At 39.7% G+C, this 26,171-nt stretch overlaps 2 protein-coding genes across 2 annotated transcripts; one reads left to right on the forward strand and one right to left on the reverse strand.

Annotated features, from left to right (window-relative positions):
* The first annotated feature begins 5,780 nt into the window (after positions 1-5,780).
* On the forward strand, positions 5,781-6,619 carry gsx1 (GS homeobox 1). Its single transcript, XM_068332034.1, has 2 exons — positions 5,781-6,153; positions 6,267-6,619. The coding sequence occupies exons 1-2, from the start codon at positions 5,781-5,783 to the stop codon at positions 6,617-6,619; spliced, it is 726 nt and encodes a 241-aa protein (XP_068188135.1).
* Positions 6,620-10,657: 4,038 nt separating this feature from the next.
* Positions 10,658-24,040, reverse strand: arhgap31 (Rho GTPase activating protein 31). The gene is made up of 12 exons (XM_068330986.1): positions 23,568-24,040; positions 20,416-20,518; positions 19,154-19,298; positions 18,657-18,739; positions 18,020-18,127; positions 17,742-17,884; positions 17,434-17,641; positions 17,199-17,320; positions 16,831-16,887; positions 16,102-16,725; positions 15,807-15,952; positions 10,658-15,680 (listed from the first exon to the last, which is right to left on the reverse strand). The coding sequence occupies exons 1-12, from the start codon at positions 23,665-23,667 to the stop codon at positions 13,656-13,658; spliced, it is 3,864 nt and encodes a 1,287-aa protein (XP_068187087.1). The 5' UTR covers positions 23,668-24,040; the 3' UTR covers positions 10,658-13,655.
* Between the last annotated feature and the right edge of the window lie 2,131 nt (positions 24,041-26,171).

Here is a 26,171-nt window from a genome sequence, read left to right on the forward strand (position 1 = left end):
TCAAGTTCATACTGCAGGACAAGAGAAAGTACTGACCAACATAGAGCAGAAGAATCTAAACAACAGGTGTGTTGTGTATTTTTCTTTCTTTGGGGGAAATATTGTTTGTCCTTGTAACATAATTGTCTGTAGTTGTTCCTGTTTTTAAAAAAAATAATAAATCACTAATAGTATAATGTGCAGATTTTGAAACATATCTATGAATTCAGGGTGTCTGTATGTTATGTGACCAATTCTACATATAATAATGGGTAGTTAAATATAAAACAAATGCATTAAAAAAACATATTCCTCTTCTCCCAACCATGAGCAGTGCTTTATACTGTAAAACTCATTTATCCATACAGTGGAGTTGTCTAGGGTTTGTTTTGGGTATCTTGTCCATTATGAATTGCACACTGCAGAAAGCAGGGATCACTCTACTTGACTCTAACCAGAAGGCTTTGAATTATGGAATTTTATAGGTAGTGTTAATATAATCACTTGATCATACACTCACTTTATACACATTACAACCATGTTTTTAAGTTCGTAAATTGTTTTGCTAGAAAACAAATAAAATGAAGTTGTCATTTAATTCCATCATGTTGTGCTGGTAAATTCTCACTGCTGTGCTATCATATATCTCATGCCTTCTATATAATCAAGCTTTGTCAAGCATGTAATAAAAAGGAGTCAAATCATCTCAGGAGATAAAGTCTGATAGTCTGTTCCAGTTAGTTATGACAAAGACTCATCATTGACCAGAGCAGAGACAATATCTCATTCTGTCTGTTCAACAAACCTCTTAATTCACTGAGCTCTGAAACTTTCCTCTTGTGCCATTTCTGGAATCAAAGAACACCCATTTGTTGGGTTAAATGAGGTCCAGTGGGTTTTTGTCCCGATAGCGGTGTTTGTCTTTTTCTCTCAGAGCGACCTCCATGATCCTTCTGCATAGTCACATATACATAGATGTTTTAAGTTGCTTTGCAGTGGAAAGGGTTTGAGGCCAACAGCATGTCGTTTTTTTATTAGATGTCCTGAGTGCTTCAAATGTAACGTTGTATTACAACAAAATTATACAATAAATAGAGCAAAACAAAGAACAATTTATTAGCTTATGGTTATAAGGGGAATTTCTGGAAGGCCCTGCTTCATATTGTCAGTGTGTTTCTATTTCTAATTTTAGCCAACGTTAACATCATTAGAACACATACAGTATATAACTATATAGGGGAATACTGTGAAGAAAAAGATAGAGTTGTGTTACATCAATTTCATAATTATATTATCTTTATTTACATTATCTTGGCTTGTATGTCAACACTGGAGAACCTGGAAGAGACGTGTACCTAAAACTTAAGAAAAAAGAAATTCTTCATATTCTGAGGAAACTTTTGTGACCTTTCTCAAACATAATGTGTTTGCTCACCATGGTGTAAACTACCTCCTACACACTTATTTTACTGTCATTAATGGAAGTCATTGTTCTATTCTGCCCTCCCTTTTTTGTCACCTGATGGTCTCATGGACTGAAAATAAACACGCTGAATCAAAAAGAGAAATATCAAACGTGTCTAAAACTATTGTCTCAAAACAGGTTTTGCACCTGTGACCTCCTCATCCAAATTATCTGAAACAGCTGGTCTATTGTGATTTAGAGCTACGGCACAGATTTTTGCAGCTATTCCTGAAATTCTAGATAAAAATCAATAATCAAAAGTCAGCAAAATAAATACAAAAGTAGACAGACTTTATATGTCAATGTCAGAGTTATAAATCTCATTTCGTGTTGTTATTTAGTGACTCATTAAAACTGGCAAATCCCATTTCAAAAAGATTCTGCTATTGAACAAGTCTCTTCCTGAGTTCTTTTCCTGAGTTTTATTTTATTTTATTTTATTGCGCTATTGTTCAACCACTGCATTTCTGGGAACTCATAAAACTGAAATAAATTTCTTTTGGAAAAACAGTCCATCAAATATAAGTAACAATGGTAACATCTGAATTGTTTGTTACAAAAAGAATTTAATTTGATTTGTGTACATTACTTTTTCTTGTTAAGTATAACTTTATTAATTCTATTTGTTACTTACTTTTCTAACTGTTTATTCTCTTTTCTTGTATATACTGTATGAATATGTTTAGTACGTCATTTATTTATTTTTTTGTATTATGCACTCTATTAATATAAGTTGTGAATTCATGTTAATGGAAAAGTGAAGAAGGGGTAGGATTAAATAAGCTTATGCTTCCTCCTACGCCTTTTCGGACATGTTTTGTGTATTATTATTATTATTGCTATCTTGATTATTGTTGTTATTTACACATGTTTGAAAAAAAGCATTCATTCATCAAACATCATTTTCACATCATATCTGTTTCATTGGGAATCCATGCTGTGTTAAGCATCACTGTTACACAATTAGCATCTTAAAATGGTAACAAACATCTTCTCAACACAGATATTTTCACTGAAACGCTCCTTGGTTGTAATAAGTTAACAATTACCTTAAAAACATATATCTGTTATTTCATACGTTAGTTCATTCCTACTTTTCTTTTTATACGTGAAACAAAAAGAAAGTTTGATTCCTCTGGTGAACCACTCCATTTTCACCTGTAGAGCCTTATATCTTTCACATTATAGCACCTCAACTGACTGCCTCTCTTTGCCAGTCCCCCTCAAGCTTAAGGATTCATTAGTCCCTATAGACTCCAGTAGGCTAAACATATTGTAGTATTCAGCTGGTACTTATGTGTCATCTGTTATCTATTGAACTGGTGTTTGTGCTGAGCATATGAATGATAATCAGCCCTTTGTGTGCTCATAGAGGTGCAGCAAGATCTGCAGTCTGTGATGTTGCCTCAGGGGGAGATTAGGAGGGGCAGCCGACCCTCTGTGTCACGTCGACAGTCACAGCGCCCATCCACGGCTGGGCCAAACCCCACTGGGACTTTAAATCCTGTTACACTGTCAGCTAAAACCATCATTGGTATTAGAGATGTGTGGGTGTTTAAGTGTGTGTACATATTAAGTAAGGGGGCATAGTGTCTTAAACTATGAATTATTCATACCAAAAAGAAAAGGAGATATTGACTACATCTCCATAAACAGACTGCTCTCTTTATGTCATCAGGCACGAGATCTTTGGGTATAATTGCATAAAAGCCCCTGAAAATGTGCTTCTCCGGCAGCACAGCAGGCGCTGGTCAGTGTTATCATCGGGGCGAACTTGAGTGATGGCAATTGTTCCAACTTAATATCTTATAAATAATTTACTATTTCGGGAGCATCCCCATATCAAACATGAATGTTAAGAAGCTTTACCAAGCCCCAGCTGTATATTAGTCACTGATCACATCCAGTTGAATCATTTGATCTGTGAAGGAAAACAGATAGGAATGTGATAGTACACCTTATCAAGCGGCTATAAATGTATATTTTCTTTTTGCTTTGGAACGGTGCAAAACTGTGACAGAGTTTTTGTAATGTGAGTGTGCCATTTCCCTCCATATCTCAGTAACAAGTGATTATGGAGAACGAGATTCTTTGCACTTCTGGCCCGCGCCTCCAGAGGGAGGTCAAAACTATTTGTCAGTCTCCAGTTGGGATTGCAAATTAGGATGAGCCTCCCTCCGTGACGACCCACGAAACCTCTATTCCTATCCACAGGGTGACTGCTAAACATAATTTGAAAATTAGGACCTTTGATAACATCTTTATGTTAAGCAATGCATCAAGCTGCCACTACCATCCAGGCTACCTGCATCGTGAGATACAGTACAATTCTTTAGTGGCCAAGATTCAAAACAACAGAACATTTTGTCTATTTTATTTTCAGCCGAGAACAAGCTATTTGGCAAACTCTTTTTTAAACTCGTGATGAAAACATGTTGAATAACTGCTTAAATAAAATCGAAATGAAAGCAATATATTTGCATTAACAGCTTTTCAGAGCGTTAAACAAGGGACTAGTTAGTGGAATATATATATATATATATATATATATATATATATATATATATATATATATATATATGTTTATGTATATATATGATATATATGATATATATGATATATATATGATGTTTATATATATATATATATATATATATATATATATATATATATATATATATATATATATATATATATATATATATATATATATAATCTCGTTCAAGGGTTTAACTACTCCTAATTTGTACCAACAGTAGTTTAATGACGCAGCCTCATTACAGGTCCAGCTCTAATGGAGGATTAGTGGTGTGAACGGACACACTAGGCCTCTCATGAGGACACAGATCACCTCACACCGCCTCACACGCAGACCGTGTGTGTGAGGCTGAGGAGCTCACCTCAGAACCTGGATGTTTACCGGAAAGAGAACGAGCTGTCAAACAGGCGACACGTAGATAATGAATCCACAGACCACAAAGGATCCCGATTAGTTTATTCCCATAATCAAGATGACTTAAAAAGAAAGCACATAAATAAACTCCAACCTGAAGCTGTGATAACTTTGTAGGATCTTGATTGTCGTCATTATTGTTTTGTAGTTCGTGCCCTGGATTTTATGTTCATTTTTGTCAGAGGACTATACATGGAAGAACAGAAATCATATCCCAATATTTACTTACACATTAGGGTCCAGTTCCTTTGAAGGTCTTGTTCAGAGAGCATTAAAGTGAAAGAAAATGTTTTCTTATTACTTAATTCAATCAGAACGCGAGGCGGGGGCTTGACGCGCTGCACATTGGGCTTCTCTATGACAGAGTCGCCTTTGTTGCGTCTATCCGCCGCTGTCACACACTTTAATTCGACTCTCTTTCTCTCTCATTGAAACCCCTCCACAATGACATTCAATAAGGGCCGCAGAGTGAAAACCTGGTTATTTTTACATATTCTTTCCCCCAACTCGGCAGGGGCCCGAGCAAAGGAATTAATCAGTGCTCTTTAACAGCACTGCCTTCAGGCAATGACTTGTCCTTTTTTTTGTGCCCAGAAATGACACATTAACCTTAAAATGGGTATGCATAAACTTTACATTCAGCTGTTCCATTTGTGTTTGCGTACAACTGTGAGTGAAGTAGCCACACGAGTGAAAAGGACTTTGTAACACGCAGATAGATAAATAATTAACAACTTTGCAAAAATCAGTATAAGAATGGTAGTTTTAAAAATGTGTGCGCACACTTGTTTGTGAAGAGACACTCCATCAAACAAAAGCATGTTTGTGAAAATAAACGACAGGAAATCAGTTTTTAATTTACCTGATATGGTGGATAATGAATCTACTTAAACGTGTGCAAATATTTCTGAAGTTTTCACGCAGGCAATCTGTCCCGACTTTGACTTGTGCTACTTGATGGTTAAGACAAAACTTGAATACGCATGAGCTTTCTGTATGTGACAGAAACGTTTTCTCTCTGAAATTTAAGCTCTGCTCGATGATAAAATGAGAATGATGATAAAAGGGAGAATGGGCAGTGCCGCCTCTTGCGGCGTGGGTGGGGCTGACAAGAATAGACTACATTATGCAGTTCATTTAGTTAACAAGTGAAATAATGGGGAAGCGTGCAGTGGGAATGCCGAGAGAAAGGCACAAAACCCTATTGAGAGCTCTTGGCCGCTTACAGCGTAACCGTCACATGGCCGAACCGAGTCCACGGCGACTATTTAAGGAGCGTCGGCGAGTCTTCAGCACCACTTCGCTGTCCACCATCTCGAGGAGAGCAGGGTGCCACAACGACGCGCTTCGACTTTAACCACGCTGATCAACAAGTTTGCGAACATGCCGAGGTCTTTTCTCGTGGATTCCTTAATTTTAAGGGAGACCAGCGACAAAGGGAACGAGAACAACCCACCTTTATTCCCTTACGCCATGCATTCGCCGCACAATGGGATACCGGGCTCCTGCCACTCCAGGAAAGCTGGGCTGCTGTGCTTCTGTCCGCTTTGCATGGCCGCATCCCAGCTCCATCCGTCACCACCGACGCTGCCACTTCTAAAGGCGTCCTTTCCTCCCTTCAGCTCACAGTACTGCCACTCGGCCCTGTCGAGGCAACACTCTTCATCCAATAGTGTCAACCTCAGCCACGCACCTGCGATATATCAGGCTGCGTACTCGGTCCCTGATCCGCGACAGTTCCACTGCATCTCCATTGGTGAGTAGACGCAGCCGCTTTTGGCTTTCATCAAGTGATAGAAGACAAATCTCGCCTTTTTTCACAATACAAACCATAACTGACATGACGCTAATCTCTTTTATTTCTCTCAGAAAACACCAACGGAAAACTTCAGAGCAGCAAGCGCATGCGCACAGCGTTCACCAGCACGCAACTTTTGGAGCTGGAACGAGAGTTCACTTCCAATATGTATCTCTCCAGACTGAGGCGCATCGAGATCGCCACATACCTGAACTTGTCTGAGAAACAGGTGAAAATCTGGTTTCAGAACCGCAGAGTGAAGCACAAAAAGGAGGGCAAGAGCAGCGGCCAAAGGACTGGATCACATAGCTGCAAATGCTCGTCTCTGTCAACCGCGAGATGCTCAGAGGAAGAGGAGGATGACATTCCCATCTCGCCCTCCTCGTCCGAAAAGGAGGACGTGGACCTGTCCGTCTCCCCCTGAACTCTGCCCTGCCTCCTCTTTGCAAGATTTGAATTTCTTGTTTTTGATGCAGCCAAAAAAGAGAGACTGATCCACTTGTGTTCAGTCGTCTGTAAATAGAAGAGAATATTTAATCAGGGAGTTTCCCTGATTATTGTATAGCTGTATACATGTTGTACGTTTTGTATGTAGTTTTTTCTGAAAACGGTCAATTTGTTGTTGCCAATCTGATGACTATGGTAGGCATATTTGCTAAAACAAACCCAAATGACAAAAATAATAGCAAACAATGTTAATAATTTGGGGAAGAAAGTATTTTGTATATGTGGTTATTGATTGTATACTGGTTATTCAGTCTATGTGGATGGAACTGTGACTTAAAATATGAAAAGATACCGAGAAAATCCCTCAATGAATTCACTCTGAAATTCTATCTTCAATGTAATTGAAAAATATTTATTTATTTAAAAATGTTGATACGTAAATAAAAATATTTCTGAGCGGCAGAAGTTGTCCTGTGGTTTACATGTTTTTATGTTTGCGCACCACTGGGTGCGCACGGGGACGCGTGTAATCTCAGATTGATATAGTAAATTTGGACGTTTAATTGAAGTTTCATGTTAACACGATTTTGTAATGACATTATCTGATAATGATAAAAATACCGTGTGTTAGTATTTGACCAAAATGATAATGGATCACATCTCCACATAAATAAATTTGCCGTGGCTGCACTGGATGCAGTGCACTAATTCGGGTGCAGGACTATACGCTTCTTTCCAATGCGAAAACAGGGTTTGATCGTTTTAAATTAAAGGAAATTGACCAAGATGTGCTTGATGTTGGAACACAGAAGTCACTCATATGGTTTGTATATTTTGCTGGAAGGTCCAAAAGTGACAACAATGATAAAAGTAATGTTTTTCAGACAGTAACAAACACTGCAGATAAACTGTATCTTGGAGGAGCACATTAGATCACATGAGCTGACTCCACCGTGGAGGAGTGAATCAAATACTCAGTAGTCTTTATCAGTACAGGTGATACATACATTGGTGTGGGGTCCCTTTATATTTTTCCCAAGGGGACACTCAACCTCACTGCGTCTAAAATGGAGCCCCATTCAGGTTTCATCCCGAAACGATCTGTCTCGTGCAACTGAGTAAATAATCACTCTGGGTGTATAATTGTGCATTAGCAATGTGCATATCTTAAGATATCGATCAAACATGAAAATTAATGAGGAAAAGACACAGTCTGGTGTCAATGACCCATATTCTTGTTATTGTTAAGGTTTAGGTTTACTGAGCTCCTGGTGAGTTATTGAGCCACTAACAGACTCTTCAACTCGGATAATATTATTTTTAAATAAAACATAATTACCAATTAGCGTATAATAGAATTTGATTGCAAATCGTTATTTCTACAAAGAGAAATAATGTGCCATGCGCAACGCAGTGTCCTCAACCTTAATTTGAGTTTTTTGCCATTCTGGTTAAAATTTATATCAAAAAAATGTGTGATATTCTAAAATTAATAGCATTGCAACTGATTTCTGACATTAGAGCTAATGGAGTTTAGTGTACAGTTCCACGTTTGGTCCTTTACGCACCACTACAGCTGCTCCCCAACTAAACCTCTGGCTATTAGAATTACATTTATTATACTGGATAGGCTTTAAATTTTATTTTCCCCCTTGTATGCGTATATTCAGACTTTTTAAGGGGAGTGAAAACTGTTGTTAAATTGCTTACAGTTCGTTATCCGCACCGGTGTGCCTTCTTGGACGTAAAGCTTCTCTTGTAAACTTTCATTTAATTGTTCACTTATCCATTTTAACTAAACTCTAATATTTGCATTTGTTAAGATATGGGATTAGACTATTTTGTTAATTGCACCAAAGAGCCCCATTTTGCTCACATCGTCCTCTGCAAAGCGCCCTTTATCCATTCAATAGCCCGGGGGTACGCGCCCTGGGGGAGCTTATACCCTCGGTGCTCCAAATGCTCAATTTATTTATTCTTAATTTTGTGCCGATCAATTCATTGAAGCAAAAAGGACTACGGTGTCTTTTGTAAAGAAATAAAAGGGAATTGTGGACGTAACCTTGACGGAGCTGAGAGAGGGCTCCCCTGACGCTGGAGAGCCGCTTGAGTCAACAGGCGCCTATCTAGCAGACTCGCCCTTGTCTTTATTCTGGCTAATTTTTTATTTACGGCTTTTCTTTGACATGTCTCTTATCTATCAGATTAAAAGAACAGCTTGTAACAAATCAGTCTGCACGATTTACAACAGCATTAAAAAGGGACAAAGGGAGCAGGCAGTCAGTACCTGAGAGTCTGGTAGACGGCGCGGCGCTGCAGCTGATTCGATGGTTTGAAAATACGCACGAAACAAAATACTTGAATCCTGAAAAAGAGCCTTTGTACGTTTCTTTAGAAATCAAGCAATTCTGCATGACAAAGGACAATTAATAAGCCGTCTTTTCACGACCAGCAGCTGGTTTCCCCGTCAAGGAAAGTTGGAAAAAATTCAGACTGAATGCGCGCAAAAGCCCTTTGCGCGCAGACAGCAACCCAAGGTGACCCATTTGGCACAGTTAAAATAACCAAGCCGAGGTAAAAGCGAGGGAACTGTCAAAAACATTTAAGCTGAAATATCTTGAAATTGCAAATCCCTTTATGTGGAGGGACGCTGCCGATGTGGGTTAGTCGTACAAAGGAGGTGGTTAAGTTGGAGAGGCTTTGGAAACGGACACGTGGCTTCTCAATGAGAGCTCTTTTGGACCCGCGTGGCTTGCTGTGGCACTGCACATTCAAATACAGTACTCTCAACTTATCCAGCTTGGTCAATAGATGCAGTAAACGTAAGATTTTAACTTGTTATTTTCAACAAAATAAACTTTTAAAAAGTTGAATGCATTCGTAACGTGTTTGTTTACTCACTTTTAAAGGGCCAATACCTGCTCTCCAAGCTTCCCATCTCCCTTGAGACTGCAGAAAAGTGAGTTATCGTTGGAGGAAGGAAGTTTATGTTCACCAGGACACTTTTGAATGAGAATTTAATGGTTCAGTTGTTTATTTTCGTGTCTCATTAATTTATGTTTCTGTTGTTTTTGTTGTTTTCTTAATGAAAACAATATATATATGATATTTAAATATAGAAATATAATCCTGTTTATGTTAAGTACAGTTAAGATTTTACTTTTAACGTGGTGAATGTACCAAACATTTGATTCCCTTTAAAAGTAATTTTCTGTTAAGCTTCAACCTATCAACTCCACCTGCAGTGATAGACTGGAAACACTTTCAGATGCACTTGATGATTTTTTATTTTTTGGTGACTGTGATTAAGGTAGATAAAGTGGAGCAGCAACATGTTAAATTATGGAGCTGTTAGAGCTGTCAAAGCGTGCTTAGCCTCCTGAAGTGGCAGTGGAGGAAAGCGCTCGCCATTGCCTTGAACTCCGACTGTTTTCACCTGCAACATTTGAACCCATTCAGCTGTATATAATCTGTTTAACAGCCAATCAGTAATGTAAGATGAAGGGCTGGTACGCAGCTTCACTTTTACTCAGTTCCCCCCTGCCTAATTGAATATTCAACGCGCGCACCGCACTCTGCTGGCCTTTTTCAGTGTGCTAAGAATGCGCCTTTTTAATGCTCGGCCCATACACAAGCTGTGTCAAAGGTCGGGAAATAATGAACTGCGCAGAACATGGAAGTGACCTCTGTCAGCGCCATCAAATTGAATGATCCTGAATGGGATTTTCGTCAAACTATAACATGTGACATTTAGATAAAATTACAGTTTTTTCCTGACATTTCTTGACACGCCACCTTAAATGACGAGCACATATAATATATACTATCATAATTAGAGTCTAAAACGAGGAAAGTGGTGAGGAGAAGCTCAACTGATCAATTTCTCCAATAGGATTCATCGTCTTTTTGTCTGCACACCATGACCTGACAGCTGTTAAAATCGAATCCATCATAAAACTGCATTTCAAAGTCAGATGTGATAAAGTTTTCCGAATGACATCGCTTTTACGCGCTCCATTATAAGGTTTGAATTTATTTTTCAAAGGATGACAGACAATGTCGCGCGTAATATCGACCCTCTCTTCCACGTACACACGCTAAAGTTGGAGCAAGGTTCACAGATCGGTGAAGACGAGGGGCTTCTCAGCCGCGGTGCTTGTGGTGTGTTGGTAGTTCTTCGGTATCTGATCAGAGACTGTCCTCTCAGCGTCTCCGGCTTGCGGCTCAGTGGTTTGTTCAGATGTGCCGTGTGGAGCAGGAGCGTCATCTGCTGGCTAAGACTTGAGCCTGCCGATGACCGTCAAATTGTATGAACATGCTCTGGTGAATTTTGACAAAAACATCCTTTATGTAAAGTGGTTACTATGCAACTAACACAATTATACCCTAGATGCATGTAAAGTCAACATATGACTTCAAATACCAGTGTGCTGTTGGCCAAAAGGCTTCAAATCTACCTCATGCAACTTGATGCAGACTCACAAATGATCTGCAAAGGGCCCCATCAGTCTCGGGGCCCCCTTTAATTCTCCTCATTCACCACAGAATCTTTTATATTGCCCCACTCAATGAGGTGCTTATGAAGGACTGTATGAAAGTAACAACCTCCTTTGGAATTTGAGGGGAAACTGAGGCATTTCCATAATTAAATGTTGTCAGTTGAGTGTCATTCAACCTGACCCAACAAGCCAGACCTCCACATAAGCACTATTTGGTCAAACATCATTAAATATTTGCAAATCCTGTGAAAGTGTTTCCATAGGTATGAGCTCAAATACACCAGAGGGAGAAAGGGCGAGTTCAGTGTGTGTATTAAACCTGCTGGTAACACCCACACACTGGAGAGCAACATCTGTTTGTCACAGTGGAGACCTCAAGCAGCATTCAACAAAATAAAACTAATTCATAGTTAGAGTTGATTTGTGATGGTGTGTGTTTCATTGAAAGCCATGTGTTAATACAGCCAATGACAAATTGTGTGACTTTCGGATCTTTTTATTCTCATAGTTTTCTGTTGTAAACTCATCAAGTGTCTTATATACATTACTTGATATGACTTCATCAGATGATTAAGGCACAACTCTAAATTCAGAATGTCTCTTCTTTTTTTTTTACTATGAATACTGTCCAGTCAATCGTGTCCAGTATCAGTATGTATACAAAACAAACAAGCAAAAATATCTCATAATTTTATATAAAAAAACTTATCAGTGATGATATTCATCTAAACTACAATATAAACACACTCCGCCTCATGCTACAGTCACATCTGCATCTTTAAAAGATATACCAGAACTTCCTTCATCATCCAAACCATGTTCTGCTCAGGAGCAGAGGGTAGAAACGATAGATTCTGTGTTTGTAAAACTCACAGAGAAGAAACAAAAACCTGGAGAGACCATCATCTAACTTTGATTGAAGGCCCCATCAAACTCAAACATGTGAAAAATACAGCCAGTGTGCACACACTCAGACTGCAGTTGACTTTGCAGAACATCAGGTGGGACGGCTCTTTATTCTTCCACTCGTCATTGGTAAAAAACAGAAGAAAACATTGCATAAAAACAATGTAACCACAGGAAATAGATACGCATGGATTAAAGTTCTTCCTCAGGTAAATACTGTTGATTACGTTTGTGGTATATTTAAAAATGAAAATGACATTCCCTTAAAAAAATCACATTAACATCAGCTTATCACAGAGCTAATAGCTACACTGAGTGTATGCAGTTTAAGAAATAAATAAATTAATCTAAATAAACTCATCTATTTCATCTAATTAAAGGCTGTTTAACAGTTTTATTATCAATACTCTAGTTAACCATATATTTTTTTTAACAGTTTACCATTCATTATCATTCATTCATTTAGCTTCATTTCAGATATACTGTATAACATGTTGTAGTATGAACTCTGGCTCTTCTTTGGTCTTTACTTTCAAATAATCTAACTATTTCTCTAAAGAATGAAGCTCAATTCTAGATAAAGTTTTAATTAGTTTCAATTTTATCCAGATCCTGAGAGAACAGAGAGTCCTGCAGAAGCAGTCACATCAAAATGTTATAAAGATGTAAGCATAAGAAGCCTATGAACTGACATGAGTTGCGCTCAACACCCCCAGTGACTCACTGATGGCCTGGTGACCTCTGAGCAGTAAACGTGGATTTGCACCACATGCCTCTATCTGGACTCACTTTTCACTGAAAGGGAAAGCAAAAGTTAAACAATATCTCTTTGTTCTAAATGGCATCACAATTAACTAAAACGAAATTACTGGCTGACGTCAACTCCTTAGAAAACTTCTTAATAAAGTAATTAACCTGTAATCGGTCGAGTCTCCCCCTGCTGGCCATTAGGAAGAATGCAGATTGACTGGTCAGACTGCTTCCACCTACAGTATTTCATAACAAATTAATCTAGTTTTTCCTTGATAATTACTTGCGATCCTTCCTGGCAGTGTGAGTTTAGCACCACGCATACTGTTAAAGGGTAGACTGAGATTTACTGCAACTCGACATGAGTTAATCTTTTTAATTACTTGGAGTTAAGCGGAATGTTTGTCAAATCATAGATTCATCAGCTGACAGCAAGTTAATTGTTATTAGTCAGTTGTTTATATATGAAGCAAAAATATCACTGTCACCGGTTCCTTTTAAGCATGTAAAGTCTGACAGTAAACTGAATATCTGCTGTCTGAAGAAATTAACTTGGCTTCTGTAAAACTGTGATGAAAAATTTTTTTCTTCATTTTTTCACCATTTTTGGTCCTTCATATATCAAACTGTTATTCATTAAATCAAGAAAATAATCAGCAGATTAATGAGTAATGAAAAAAAATCATTACTCGCAGTTCTAGAAATCAGTCAGCAATAAATGGCTTTCACATACCTCATGACTACCGCAGCTCACCTACAAATACTTCATGGCTTTACCAGAAAAAATACCCAGGTGTTATGTAGACTTTATCTATTTACAAACCCCCCAGTCTCATAGTCACTGACTGTATCCCCAAATCACTCAATCTGCCTGTGGCTCCTGCTGTCAAATATCATTGACCTCCTCTGTGGCTGGTAGAAGCAGCTGGTTGAGGTTTCCAGTCTCTGTCCGCTTTTAGGAATAGTCATTTTATTTTGAAGCGTAATAACGTCTGGCGCTCTGACGTTCTCTGCCATCTCCTTAGGAAAGACATTACCCACTGATGTGTCATTCAGGCTCTTGATGGATGAGAGAAGCTTGCCATCATCTCCTGGAGGTGGGTAGTCCATGATGGGGAAAGGAGGGCTGAGCAGGATAAGACTTTGAGGTCTCTGTCTGTTCCTGAAGGATGATTTCTGTAAGAGGTTCCCTCTGCTGAGCCTGGGACAGTCCATAAAGACATCCAGAGTGGGTGTGTGTCTCCTTGTTATTACTGGCAGCTCTGGAGTAGATGTGGTCATTACATTCTCCATGTATTTCTCAGCGTTTGGAGGTTTGGGTGCAGGTTCTTTATTCTCCAGCTCCTCCTTCAGATTGGACATAATCACAGGAGGTGCAGCGTCGTGTTTCTCTGCGCTCATTTTAGGATACACCTTCTCTTGATCTCTTGCATCCAAATCATTATCATATCTGGAATGAGGTATCTGACTGTATTGCACCCTTGGGGGGATGACAGGAACAGCTTTGGCTTGGCACGTTTTGATCATGAAGGCTGTTCGAACGGACGACACGCTGACCGGGGCTGAATTCCTGCGTAAAGGCGCCTGTCGATCGCTGAGAAACAAGTCCAGTTCAGAGGGAAACCCATTGTTTGGGGTCCCAGATGTGGTCAGAGATCCCCTTAGACAAGATGAAAACTCTGACGAATTACAATTTTGCTGATTTGAAATGTCTCTGATGTATCGATGCCCCATGTCCAAATTAAGAGAATAAGGCCTGTGTTTAGAAAAGACATTTTCCTCTCTTCTTCCTGAAACAGTTCCATCATGAGACATCTGTCGGTGAAACCCCTGAGATGATGCCGTAGTCTTCTGTTTGGTTGTGCTGGATTTTCCTGAATGAAGTTGTGCTCCATTGTTGCTATTTACAGTGACACGTGTCATTATTGATGGCACATTCGTCCAGTTAGTTTTTGGTTTGGTCTGAGTAATGTTTCCTGAGATGCGTTCAGTGGATTTAATGAGAGATGGTTTGATATTTTCAACTGGAGGAGGCGACGTCTTCCTTTCCTCTGAGGTCCCCTCAGAGGAAAGCGTTTCCCTACAAGGGTGGAAGGGTGACAGCTGGTTGAACAGCTCCTCTACGTCCGGTGAGTGGAGAGGACTCGTAACCCACTGCTTGGTGAAGCTGAGATCCTCCCAAGGCTCCACCAAGTCCAGATCTTCCGAGCTGCAACCGCATCTCTCCTCATGGTCGAGGTGCGGTAGCATCAAAGTGTTGCGTTTCTCCTCCAAACACACCGACAGCCTTTGAATGACTTCCAACTCAGGAATCATCGTCTCCTTCTCTCCATTAGAGGAGCCATTTGTTTCTCCAGGAGGAATTAAGTGTGTTTCTGTTTTTTTGTCGATTTCGTCTGATACTGGAGGATCTTCTATCGTCAAAGCCATCACCTCTTTTTCTGAACAGGTTTCCCCTAGCGGAAGCTGGCACTGTTCACTTGGAAACGAGTCATCTTTGTTTAATGATTTGATTTTTTGATGCAGCATCTCCTCTTTTTCAGTCTTCATGGCAGCAGGTTGTGACTTTTCCCTGTTTTTGTCAAGAAAAAATGAGATGTCCGACTCTGAGGGTTGTTTCTTTGCAGAAGTTGATCCGGTAGCAATTCTATGATTACTCAGAGATGTGTTTGAAGACTGCTCGCTAAATAACAAAGAAAGAGACGGAGAGCTGCGACTCCATTTGGAATTAATGTCCATTGTTAAATTTTTGACCTTACAGGTGCTCTTGGAGCTGAAAACAGGTTCAAAAGTCTCATGTAGGAGGTCAAATTCAGGTTCAACTATCTTCAGTTCTTGATGGAGGTCAGACCACAACTCTGTTACAGTGGAAGATCTCTTGCCCTGGAAACATATAAATTAAAGCAAAGATAAAAGGTTGAAACAAGATATAAGAATCCCTCACATCATCATTCAAGAAGATTGAGGAATAGAAAAAAACATGTGTAGTTCTGTTCTAACTTCACTTACCGTTTGTGGTGCTATGGTCCGGTTGTGCAGTTGTTCCCCTGGAGACTGAGCTAAGTCATTTTCTGTTGTAAGTGTATAACATGATGATTCCAATTCAGAAGTGTCCATCTCCCTTTGAGGTTTTTGCACCACTTCTTTAATTGCATCTGAATGAAAAAGTTATTTTTTACTACATGCTTGTTGTACATAAAGTGATAAAATACCAGCCTAGAATCTAGCCAGACCTTCATATTCACTTGAAAAATAAAATATGTCCAGTATATAAATGGAATGTGATAAAGGAAGCTGTCCTTACCTTCTGGCAGGACTCTAGCAGTCGGTTCCTCTGTGTTTTTCTTCTCTGTTCCTTCCTCTTTGTTCGCTTCCACTTGGTGGAACGTGTTGCTTTTTCCACTGCTCTGCTCTGACGTCTCTTTGCAGGGTTTCAGAGTCGCTGCTTTATCCTTTGCGTGTCCCCTGCATGGCATGCTATTGGAGCTGATAACGGCTGACACACGCAGGGGTACAGATACAGCAAATGGCTCAGATATGTTGACTGCTCTACGTTGATGCCTCGGTGAGGATTCCAGTGGGAAGAAGCTTCCTGGGAAGGATGGCCGAGAGGAGCTGTTGGAGGAGCCCGAGTACAGCATCCTCCTGTTTTTTGGAGAGGTGGGTTTGTAGCCAGTGAGTTCATCACTTTTATATACTTTCAGTTGTTCCGGCAGAGTTTTTTGTGGAGGTGCAGAGGCACCTGGTGACGCCTTCTGGTTTGGGCTAGTGCTCCAGCCACCTGTCGCCCCTCCTGCCTTATTGCCCTTAAACCCAGCGTTCTGATCATGTTCACTCAGATCGTACAGCGAGTCAGATCCCAGTGTTCTGGATTTCACATCTGGAACATAAATGCCACTAGAAGGACTGCTTCCTGTTCGGTCATCATCTGCAGGAACAGTACCACACGTTTAAGAAATTAAAATTCACAAATATTACACTATTATATTAATTTAGTTTATATTTAAATCACCATATGAAGGTTTAGCCCCACCTGTTGGCAAGGAGCACAAGGACTCCATACTCCGAGATGGACGAAGAGCTGTTTTCTCTGTGGAAAATATATGTTCACAACTTTACAAAACATTTGGAGGGTGTAAAAGAACACATCTAGGAATATTTATAACAGGACCAATTTTCTACAACTTTTTTTTGGCTGATTACAGTGAGGACTGGGGCCTATCCCAGTTGCCATTGGTACATGACGGGTCAGCAGTTCACATTCTGGTGACACAAAGATCCACTTGTTTACAGCTCCTCATTGTTCTGTCATGAAACCTGTTCTCTTCATACACAATAAAGCTGCACGTTTGTTTCCCTCTTCGGCTTTGACAGTGAGTCATTCATGGTTTTCCACTCTACCTGTTAGCCCTGGTGCTCGTATGAAGACGCTACCATTTCGGCTCAGTTTTCCCTTTGAGTCCATGGACCGACCCAGGTTGAATATGGACCTCCACTTCTTTGATTTTCCAGAAAACTTTCTCCTAACAGATTAATATACATTATTAAGCACAGATTGATCTGACAGTTAGAAAAGAATACACACAAAATGTAATAATCATGCATGCTTCAGACACTGAAGCCAGATCTGTCGCACTTGCTGTCTGATATGTCTATGACTGTGTGATAGAGGGCGGCGGTGCTGGTATCAGGCAGACTGTTCTCCCGCTGGCGTTCTTTATGCACAGGATGGTTTGGACTTAAGGAGCGAGCCTGGGCTTCTTCCAGGCTCATCAGTTTCATTGGCCCACACTGACCACTGATGGGGAGTGTTGCATACTTCTCCCCACACTTCAAAGTCAAACCTGGAGAAGCAAAGCAACTCATTTTTAAATAGATACGAACACGTACTTTAACCTTATAGATCTCCTTCCAAGTAATCTGCTTATAGTTTATAAATATCACCTTCTCTGGGTTTGATCTGCACAGATTCACTGCTGAAGATCTGCTCTGTGTGGTTTAGAATGAACTCCACCACTGACTGTTGTATCCGCACCGCCTGAAAAGCCATGTCTCCATTACCCGAGGATTCCTCTATGTCTTTGGATCTGAGAAAATAAAAGATAATGTAAGAATACTTCCTTATTAATGCACACATGTCCTTCTGCATTAACTGAAAATAATTTTTATTTATGTGTATTTTTGAATTAAGTTTCAAGTACACAAGAGAACGGTCAGCTCACCTTAACAGATTTGGAGCCCAAACCAGGGCCAGGTTTCGAGTATGCATGTTTGTCTGGGCACTTAAAGTGGCAAGGTGGGCCAAATGTTTAGTGAGGTACTCCAGAGTCCTGAGGAGAGTCAGCAAACACAGCTTGTTAAATTTATTACTGCATTATTTGTGAAATAAAATAAAATAAAATAAAATAAAATAAAATAAAATAAAATAAAATAAAATAAAATAAAATAAAATAAAATAAAGGGCGGCACAGTGGCGCAGTGGTTAGCACTGTTGCCTCACAACATGGCGGGTCCGGGTTCGAGTCCTGCTCTGTGCGGAGTTCGCATGCTCTCCCCATGTCCGCATGGGTTCTCTCCGGGTTCTCCGGCTTCCTCCCACCTCCAAAAGCATGTGCGTCAGGTTGATTGGCCCGTCCCAAATTGCCCATTTTGAGTGTGTGTGCGTGTTTGTATGTCTTTGTATGTGGCTCTGTGGTGCTCTGGCGTCGTGCCTGGAGTGTCCCCCGCCTCACGCCCTATGCCAGCTGGGATAGGCTCCAGCTCCCCATGACCCGCTACAGCGGATACAGCGGTGGTACATGAAAATGAATGAGTGAATGAAAATAAAATAAAATAAAATAAAATAAAGCAGAGTTTCACCTCATGTGAGGTGTTGGCAGTTCTCTGACAACCCTTTGAATATATAGAAGCCTCTCGTGATCTCCCTGGACCTTGACCACTTCCTGGATGTAAAACACAAAGTATACATGTCAAAATAACATCACATCCCTGATTGATAACTACAAAAATTTATTTGGAAATGTAGATTTTTCTTCAATAAAATAGAAAATATTGATGTAAAAATGTATGGAATCTGTTTCTGTATCCATGAGTTCATTCCTCTTAAAGCAACTTGGGGAGAAAATGTTCTCGGGTCTGGTATTTATTATACGATACATGTGCCAACTTTTCCCAGAATGATGAAGTACTTGGGCATTCAGGCAGCTCAACACGTATAAATGCCAAAGTATGTGAATAGTTTATCAAGGTACAACGAAAGCATGAGCCAGGTTTGTTTTCTGTTCCCTTCTCTCCTGCTCCCCTCTAAAGTCTCTTTGACCAAGGAAAACCCGTAAATGGGATTTGAATGTACTCACAGTGAATTTGCTGTATAGCTCGTAAGTGAGTAGTGGATTGGGTAGCTCCCTGAAGTACAGCTTACATAAGGAACCCACACAGTGGATGTCCTGGAGGTACACTTCCTTCGTAAGGTCAGGGCATGCCTCAGAACTAAATTCCTGCCTACACACACACACACACACACACACACACACACACACACACACACATATACACACACACACACACACACACACACACACACACACACACACACACACACACACACACACACACACACACACACACACAACACACACACACACACACACACACACACACACACACACACACACACACACACACACACACACACACACACACACACAAACACACACAGGCACACACAAACAGAGTTAGTTGAATGCTTTAATTGTTTAATACACATTTGAGGTAGCTACACTTATGTAACATTGTTGGATTGAAGTCCGACTTTAGCACAATGTTGTTTGAACTTAAATGTAATACAAAATAATAGCTATTAGATCACATATAGCTAAAAATTTGATTTGTGACATTAACAGCTTTAACTGATGTCTGTGTAGGTTCTCAGTTATGGTTATCCAAAGCTGCTTATCCAGCTTTGGATAACAGCTTTAATAATTACAGCCTCAAACAGTGTCTGAGTGTCTGTTGAGTGTATAGAGTTGATATAAAGTATATACTAAAATTCAAACAATCACACTAAAATAAAACCCTGTTTGGTTTTGTTATTAATTACTGTGTAATAATTTCTATGACCTGTTTTTTTAATGCCCTAATTGAAGCCCAATTATCAGATCAAATTGGAGATTGGAATTTGGAAATTTTCCTTCTGTGGGGCAAATAAAGGCTTACCTTATCTTATCTGAAATATCCACAATTTATGGGACTATCAATATCTGAATGCTTTTACTTGACTAATTCCTTACATAATGCATTGATTAGAAAATGCATTGATTTATTTGGCTCTGAGCCAGCATCCCACCCTACACAACACTTTCTGATTGATGAAACATCCTGCCCTTGACCACTAAATAATTGTTTCCAAACCAGCATCTAATAAAACAAATGTAGTGGAGTAGACCGGTTGTGTGTGATCAAAATATACAAGAGAGAAAATAAAGAAGCCAAACAGTCTCACACAGTACTTGTGTAAATTTCAGTAACATTCTATTTCTGACATTCTAAATATTGACACTAAGACTTAAAGGACTATCATTTCAGGTACATCAGTGTTACCAGTACGAGATACGGGTACCTGAGACGCTGGATATTTGAGGTGACCCCTGACAGCCTGTAGATCCCGTCCACAATCCCATGTTCCTCAATAAATTCTGCACATTTTATCAGAACCTGAGGAACTGAAGTTTAGAAACCATGTTAATCATATGTTGTTTAATAACCATGTCACATATGATGTCCTGTTATAGCTCTTTTACATATATCTGCATACTAGATATGATCTCAATATAAATTGAAACCATGAGAAGGACACAAGTGTAAATATAATTTTTCGGTGATAACAATGCACCTAAGTTTGCCATCAAGCTATAGGGGTTGTTCCACTGTGGTCTGTATTCCTCAGGGCCGCTGATTGTAGGTGGACTTTGGCAGGAAGTTAAAAATGGTTTGTTTGTTTCAGAGGAAGGTTGACACACCCAATCCTTGTAGATGGTATTACTTACGACATTTCCTCTAATAGAAAACGGCTTTTGAAATGTTACCAGTGACCTGCAGTACTGAACAGAGCATAACCATCTGTGCTCAGCAGCATTTGACCGCACCATTAAAAAATACCAGCAGATTGGACTGTGGCTCTGAGCTGAATCACAAGTGAACATGAAAGTAAATGCCAGGTTCACAGTTTACATGAGGAAACAAAAACTTAAAGACTTAATGCATTTTATTATTTTTTAGACAGACCGACAAGATCAGATTCAGTGTTGATTAAACTATTGTGAAATAGCAGAGGAGCTATTTCAAATATAAACAGCTATTTATCTTCTATTCTGTAGAAGATATTCTATGTCTTCTATTAAGATCAAATATATTTTCATAGTGTTTCATAATTTACCTTAATTTTTACTTTAACATGGACCAACAAACTGATTTTTAACTTGTAAGCTGTGATGAATAATTGATTATGTTTGGAGCTCAAAACCAGATACAGCATATCCATGTATGGAATTTAACAGTTAATATGTCAAAATTGTCCATCAACCAAATGTTTAGAGTGTGGCTTCCATATGTTGAATCAATCACAGAGCATTAGACCGTATAAATGAAAATCAAAAATTTTCCCCATGATGTCCTGACATTTAATTGGCCAGCTGGTTGTACAGTGATATCATATAGTCCAGTAGTATTTCCACATCTCTTTTTGGTAAATCCGAAACTAATCATGCAACAAAAATTTATTATCAGCAGAATTCTCAGTTGTCAGAATTCCCTCTGTGAACCTGACATTTACTTTCTCACCTGTTGACCTTTCAGTGACATAAGTTGGAAGATAAACTACAATGAAGCCTTTGGTGCGTCTGAGTCTCTGAACTGAGTGAATCATGCAGTAACTGCATTTTGTAGACTAACAAACAAATCACGTCTGATTTTGACTGATTTAAAGACACTCTAAAAAAAAACCCACATGAAACACAGCGATGCATGACATGTGCTAAGATTTCAAGTTAAGGTTTGGCTCATTTACATTAACAGATGTGAGTTATTTGTTTTAAATTATAGCTGCTGCTCAGGAGTCGGCCTTACAGTGAACCTTAACAATCTCTTTCTGGCAGGTTTTAAACACCAGGTTTATGGCAGTGCTGCAGTTTGTTGACTTTAAAGGTCTCAGGCCAGGCTGACAAAACCCTGTGACAAAAGCGACAAAATGTTTGGTCATCAGCCTATTTGCTTTTTTGAAACTAGAAGACTTTGCCAAGACCAATATCTGAGGACACCAAAAAAAAGTTTTAAAAAATCCTGTATCCGAAATGTTTTCATTTGTGAAAGTTGGGTAAAAAATAGAAAATCAAATGAACGTGTCAGCGTTTCTTAGCAGGAACCATGAGTACATTAGACACACTGAAAAATCAGTGTGTGTGCTGACACATATTTCAAAATAAAACACTTCAAGGTTAATTTGTGTTATCATGAAATCAACGTTTGGCTTCTCTTAATTTGTCATGGCTTCCACCCATAATTATAAACAGTGTGAGGAGGCGGTATAGTAATGACTTTTCTTCATCCATCTGTATGTCACAAAATGTTCCACACACAACAAACAATGGTGCCTTTCTATTGAGCAACTTTTCATATGAGTTGTTACAAATTGAATTCTGGTTCATTCTAGAGTAGTCTTTATCTCATGTGATACTTTCAGGGGGACAACTTCAGAATGGCCAATATGCTCTTTTTGCTTTGAAAATGACATGTTGTCCAAGATTTACAGTTTTCTAGAAGTGCAACTAACAGGGACATCTTGAATAAATCCCTTTTTCTGTGTTTAACAATTAAATTAAATCCTTTGAGGAGAATCAGAGTATTTCATGCTTGTTTTAGAAGAAACAAACAACAATAACATGATGTACTCACAATCTTAAAACAAAATATGTCTGCTCACAGAGGGGTACAATCCAATCGTCCCTCCTCACTTCCTGACTTGATCGCCCCTCCTTACAGAGTGTCTATTCCAAAAGGTCCTCCTTAAAGTGATCTCAACCCAACTATTCTTATGCCTTTGCACATGTGAGAGCTCTAGCTGCTCATTGTATGACAAATCATGGTGGCGCTCCTACACCCCCACCCCCAAAAGCAACGAAAAAAATGATGATTGTCGAGAAGAAGAAAAAAAGAGCAGGGTATATGATTGGAAGAAAGACAATGGATAAAATAAAGTAAGCTGCTCTGACAAGCCTGACTACACATTTGAATATTTAATGACAGTTTCTTTTACCACTTTTTTTCCTTGCACATTATTTCCTCTCATCCACAGGCAGCAGAACCACCCAGTCTTTTGTCAGACATTAGCCCAGTCATAGGAGCCATAGTCACAGTAAGAAATATACGAAAAATGTTAGAGCCACACCCAAAAGTCACAAATTTAACACAGTACCCGGTTGTATGACTGGCATTGTTATATTTTAAACTCATACACACTTCTGATTAATAAACTTTAAACAAAACTTTATTTTTCACATGACTGCCCTTTCTGTTTGAATTTCAACAAATAATATGAATTAAAAGGTGAAAACAACTTTTATATAAAAAAATTATTAAATCATAATTTCGTTTTAGAATACGTACACTTTTCTATATGTAATACAAGTTACTGTTGAAAGAAGTAGTTTGTACCTTGATGATGAGCTGCTGGTAAGGAGAGTTAGATATTAGAAAAAAGCAACATTAGATATTTACCATCCTGTCCTGAGTTCTGTAGATGTTCTATCAGGTCACAGCCGAACGCATTCTCACTTCCTCTCTTTTTGGACTTATTCTTAGTGCTTTTATTCTTCATGTGGTTCCAGTTAGTAGTCTGAATGATCGCAGCAAACAGATCCTTGGAAGTGTGGCAAACGATCCATATGACCCCCAGAAAAGGTTGAGTTTGTGGGTTAAAAAAGCCGACACATAGAAATCGCAGCAATCAGCTCCCAAAAGTTTGCATCCGCTCACATTCTGAGTAACCACACTGTAGGAAGCTGAGAGCAGAGGTGACGTCAAGTCTTGGTCATTCTGAAGTCCATTAAATAATCACAACTTCAGCCACTATCAAGGAGAATACACGTTGAGGCTGCTGCTTCACAGGGACACCAGAGATGACTGCTTTATCTCTGAAGGGTTTGCAGAAACAGCCTCAGAATCAGTTGGTTTCCTGTTGTTCTTTTTTTTTGTAACCCCCAGTGAGTCTCTCTCTCCCTCTCTCTCTCTCTCTCTCTCTCTCTCTCTCTCTCTCTCTCTCTCTCTCTCTCTCTCTCTCTCCCTCTCTCTCTCTCTCTCTCTCTCTCTCTCTCCCTCTGCTACTTTTTATCTCCTCCTCTTTTCTTTCATTCCACACAGTCTCCCCTTTTCACTGAACACTCTGTAGCTAAAGAAGCATATACATGTGTCAAGAGCGGTAACATTCCATCAGAAAAGTTAGTTTGCATTTTTAATCTAACTTCCCGCTCTGTGTTTCTTCAGAGATTCTATGTTTAGTCCTTAACCCGTGGCAGTGGTGTACCAGGGATTTTTTAAATGTTCAGTGTGCGTAAAGGGGAGGGAAGTGAAGGGAGGAGAACAGCTGACTTCTGTGTCTCTCCTGGTTCAGAATTTACTGACCTCTTCAATCCATTCTTTCCCCTTGTGCCAAAACTCCAAGCTAACGGGAAAACTTCTCTCTGCCTTCCTGAATGCTTCCAATGTGTACAATTTCCTGTGCAAAGAGCCCGGGCTGGAAAACAAAAACAGACGGACTAAGAAGGAAGAGGGAAGTGGGAGGTGACTAAAGTGAGGGCCTGAAGGGCACAGATGGGAAATGGGGGGATGGGGGCGTGGGGGGTGAGTGGGGGTTAGATGAACCACATACGGCTCTTCTTACTTTCTGCTATGCATTCCATGTTTCACGTTTTCAAACCAGGTGGCGGCTTTATCATAAATACGCAGTCATTGACAGCATTAAATGTTTACATACAGTAGCTCACATACCCCCGCCACTTCCTGTATCAAGAACATGTGATCCAATTATATCCCTGCATTCACTTGTGAAATACAGTGAAAAGCTCCCAACAAGGTGGTGATGTGTTTCTCCTTTTTACACCCCTTTCAATTTAAATCCTATAAATAAAGCTTTAAAATAAAATACCAAACTGACCCTGAAGACGTATCTTGATATCTAATTATTATACTTTGAGTATACAAAACAAAACAGTGATTCATAAATAATGTTTCCATCATCACAGCCTCTTGTAAGTGCAGTCCAAAGCTTTTCTTTCCCCACTGATGTGAAAGCCAGTTGTTCTTTCATGTTATTGATATCATATGTCCAATAAAAACTGTCATGGCAACTAGTTGTGCATAACAAGTTGGTTTTTCCAGAAGGATTCCAGCTTTATAAAACTGCTCTGTGTTGATAGGGCAACCTCAACAGCTGGAAATTTACAACTCCACAAAATATGGAGGCGCATTATAAGGGTTGTGTTTCAGTCCACCTGAAGACTGGAATCCAGCTAGACACTCTTACTCTGCAATTTTGTTTTCTTCACCAACTCCTTGGGGAAATATCTGCTTGTGAAGCCGTCATACGGTGAACCTGAGCCTGCAAAACAGTGCCTTCCACCAAACGAAAACAATGAGCTAACAGGTAAAGACACCTTAAACTGCCGTTAAGCTGTAATTCAATCTGAATTCTTCACTGCAAACAATCCTTCTAATAGTAGTCACGTGACCTCAAGTGGCCTAACTAGACGTGATTAGCTACATTTCATTCATTCTTTTTTCCTGGAACGAGACAATTAGGAATCGTCTCATCTTCAGCCACATCTCCAGATCTCAGACGTGGGTTTCACGCTGGAGCCTATCCAGGGTTTACCCACCCTCGGTGTGGAGGCTGGGTACACCCTGGATAACTCACCAGATTATCACAGGACTGCATAGAAAGACAGACGCCCAGTCAGACCTATGGTCAATGTAGTGACCAGTTAACATCTGTTGCATGTCTTTGGAGGTGGGAAGAAGCCGGAGAACCTGGAGAGATCCCATGCATACACGCGGAGTACCCATGCACATGCACGCACGCACGCACGCACGCACGCACGCACACACACACACACACACACACACAATTTGTTTGTATCCAATCAATTCAATTCAATTGTGATCCAATCCGATCCATTGAAATTTACAGGATTTAAATCATCCATCCATTTCCCGAAGCCACTCATCCAGTTCAGAGTCGGGGTCGGGCTGATGCTTATCGCAGCTGACATGGTGTAAGAGGCAGGGCTCATCCTGGACAAGTCTCCAGTTCATCACACCACAAAG

This window comes from Antennarius striatus, chromosome 13, assembly GCF_040054535.1.
Source record: "Antennarius striatus isolate MH-2024 chromosome 13, ASM4005453v1, whole genome shotgun sequence".
In the NCBI taxonomy this organism is placed as follows: Eukaryota; Metazoa; Chordata; class Actinopteri; order Lophiiformes; family Antennariidae; genus Antennarius; species Antennarius striatus.

Excerpts from the sequence above, each read along its gene's own strand:
- gsx1 (XM_068332034.1), top strand. The coding sequence starts at position 5,781 with ATGCCGAGGTCTTTTCTCGTGGATTCCTTAATTTTAAGGGAGACCAGC. Across the intron at positions 6,154-6,266 it reads GTTCCACTGCATCTCCATTG|AAAACACCAACGGAAAACTT; the intron begins GTGAGTAGACGC and ends TATTTCTCTCAG.
- arhgap31 (XM_068330986.1), bottom strand. The coding sequence starts at position 23,667 with ATGAAGAATAAAAGCACTAAGAATAAGTCCAAAAAGAGAGGAAGTGAG. Across the intron at positions 18,740-19,153 it reads AGCTATACAGCAAATTCACT|GAAGTGGTCAAGGTCCAGGG; the intron begins GTGAGTACATTC and ends TTTTACATCCAG. Across the intron at positions 17,885-18,019 it reads TGGGCTCCAAATCTGTTAAG|ATCCAAAGACATAGAGGAAT; the intron begins GTGAGCTGACCG and ends TTATTTTCTCAG.